General features: G+C 49.2%; 1 protein-coding gene across 4 annotated transcripts in view; it reads right to left on the bottom strand.

Moving 5' to 3' along the window:
- LOC308376392 (la-related protein 4B-like) overlaps nt 1–2,500 on the bottom strand; it is a 17,384-nt gene that overhangs the window by 1,692 nt on the left and 13,192 nt on the right. For 3 of the 4 annotated variants that reach the window (XM_080852682.1, XM_080852683.1, XM_080852685.1), the window contains 3 exons: nt 1,409–1,508; nt 1,168–1,185; nt 1–1,030 (listed from right to left, as the gene is read on the bottom strand). The exon at nt 1–1,030 is cut by the window's left edge and continues 1,692 nt beyond it. In XM_080852682.1, the coding sequence (XP_080708808.1) occupies nt 860–1,030; nt 1,168–1,185; nt 1,409–1,508 (289 nt within the window). In that variant the 3' untranslated portion in view covers nt 1–859. The remainder of the gene's footprint in view (nt 1,031–1,167; nt 1,186–1,408; nt 1,509–2,500) is intronic. The other variant, XM_080852684.1, reaches the window with a different exon arrangement.

Here is a 2,500-nt window from a genome sequence, read left to right as displayed (position 1 = left end):
TGTGTGTGTGTGTGTGTGTGTGGGGAGGGGTCTGTCAGGTGTGTGTGTGTGTGTGTGTGTGTGGGGAGGGGTCTGTCAGGTGTGTGTGTGTGTGTGTGTGTGGGGAGGGGTCGGTCAGGTGTGTGTGTGTGTGTGTGTGTGGGGAGGGGTCTGTCAGGTGTGTGTGTGTGTGTGTGTGTGGGGAGGGGTCTGTCAGGTGTGTGTGTGTGTGTGTGTGTGTGGGGAGGGGTCTGTCAGGTGTGTGTGTGTGTGTTCGGTCTGTCAGGTGTGTGTGTGTGTCTGTCTGTCAGGTGTGTGTGTGTGTGTGTGTGTGTGTGTGTGTGCGTTAAGTGTGTGTGTGTCTGTCAGGTGTGTGTGTGTGTCAGGTGAGTGTGTGTGTGTGTGTGAGTGAGTGAGTGTGTGTCTGTCAGGTGTGTGTGTGTGTGTGTTCGGTCTGTCAGGTGTGTGTGTGTGTGTGTGTGTCAGGTGTGTGTGTGTGTGTGTGTGTGCGTTAAGTGTGTGTGTCAGGTGTGTGTGTGTGCGTTAAGTGTGTGTGTCTGTCAGGTGTGTGTGTGTGTGTGTGTGTTTGCGTTATGTGTGTGTGTGCGTCCCACCCCAAATAAAGTGCTTTTCTTACTTTTATCGGTATCTTTTCCCCTGATCTGAAGCCATGACAACGCCGCCTATTGCCTTTGACTGAGGGAGAAGCTGTGTGTCGTGTTTAGTGTGTGTGTGTGTGTGTTGTGTAGTGTGTGTGGTGTTCTTTGTGTGTGTAGTGTTTTGACTATGTGTGTGTGTGCGTATGTGTGTGTGTAGTCAGGGGTCTCCGGGATTCTACTCCCCCTACCCCCCCATCACATTTTTGTTGTTGTTGCCATGACTACTGAGGTGAGGTGGGAGGGGTCAGGAGGCTCTTGCCCGGCGATGGTTGTCGAGGGTTGGAGGGGGGCGTGGCCTTTCTGGACTGCTGGTGTTTGGGGGCGGGGCTTTCACCGCTGCAGGTGTCTCTGATTCGCTGGCAGATCTCAGCGTAGCTCGGCCTACCGCCCTCCTGTACAACACACGATGAATGAATCAATCACACACACACCTACCGCCCTCCTGTACAGCACAAGATGAATGAATCAAACACACACACACACACACACACACACACACACACACACACACACACACAGTCTTACTCACCGTTGCCAAGCCGTTCTCCTGTACAACACAATAATAATGTTTCAATTACTCACACACACACACACAAAAACACACACACACACACACACCGCCCTCCTGTACAACACAAGATGAATGAATTAATCAATCACACACACACACACACACACACACACACACACACACTACCGCCCTCCTGTACAGCACAAGATGAATTAAATCAATCACACACACACACACACACACACACAGTCTTACTCACCGTTGCCAAGCCGTTCACCTGGACAGACTTGCTGGCGGTTGCCACGGTAATGTACGGCCTCTCCACTGACATCTGAGTCTCCTTCTCACACTTCAGGTCCCTGACACACACACACACACACACGCACACGCACACACACACGCACACGCACACGCACACGCACACGCACACGCACACAGACACAGACACATGCACACACACAGGACACAGACACAGACACAGACACAGACACAGACACAGACACAAACAAAAACACAAAAACCCAAAACACACAGCATGACTCCACCTTGATATTTTTATTTTGCATTCTTTTTTGTGCATTCACTTGTGTGTGTGCGTGTGTTAGTGCCTGAATGCATGCTTTTGTGTGTGTGTGTGTGTGTGTGTGTGAGTTTCCACTCCAGTAGTCATAAAAACTACTACTAATGTGTATATACAGTCATGGACGGAAATGTTGGCACCCCTGCACTTCTGTCAGATAATGCACCACTACTCCCAGAAAAGTGTTGCAATTACAGATGCTTTTGTATTCACATGTTTATTTACTTAGTTTGCATTGGAAAAACACAAAACATCTGACAAATAATGCCAAATCACACGGTCCCTACAGGCTAATATGGTGGAGCTGGACCGATGTTTTGGGGTTGCTTTGCTGCTTCTGGAACCTGATGCCTTGACTGTGTGCATGGCATCAGGAAATCTGAGGACTACCAAGTCATTTTTGGGCGCAATGTAGGGCCCAGTGTCAGAAAGCTGGGTCTCCGTCAGAGGACATGGGTCTTCCAGCAGGACAATGACCCATAGCACACTTCAAAAAGTACCCAGAAATGGTTAAGACAAAGCACTGGAGAGTTCTGAAGTGTCCGAGATGAGTCCAGATCTTAATCCCATATAGCACAACTGGGGCATGATCTCAAATCAGTAGTTGGGAGAAGGCACCCTTCAAATGTGAGAGACCTGGAGCAGTTGGCCAAAGAAGAGTGGTCCGAAATTCCAGTAGAGAGGTGTAAGACACCTCATTGATGGTTATAGGAAGCAAAGGATTTCAGATATTTGTATTTCTTTATTGTTAAGGGTGTTCTATAGCCTGAC

This window comes from Sprattus sprattus (genome assembly GCF_963457725.1).
Source record: "Sprattus sprattus genome assembly, chromosome: 15".
NCBI classification, from domain to species: Eukaryota; Metazoa; Chordata; class Actinopteri; order Clupeiformes; family Clupeidae; genus Sprattus; species Sprattus sprattus.
The sequence above is the reverse complement of the archived record's forward strand: the minus strand, read 5'-3'. Positions and strand labels throughout refer to the sequence as shown.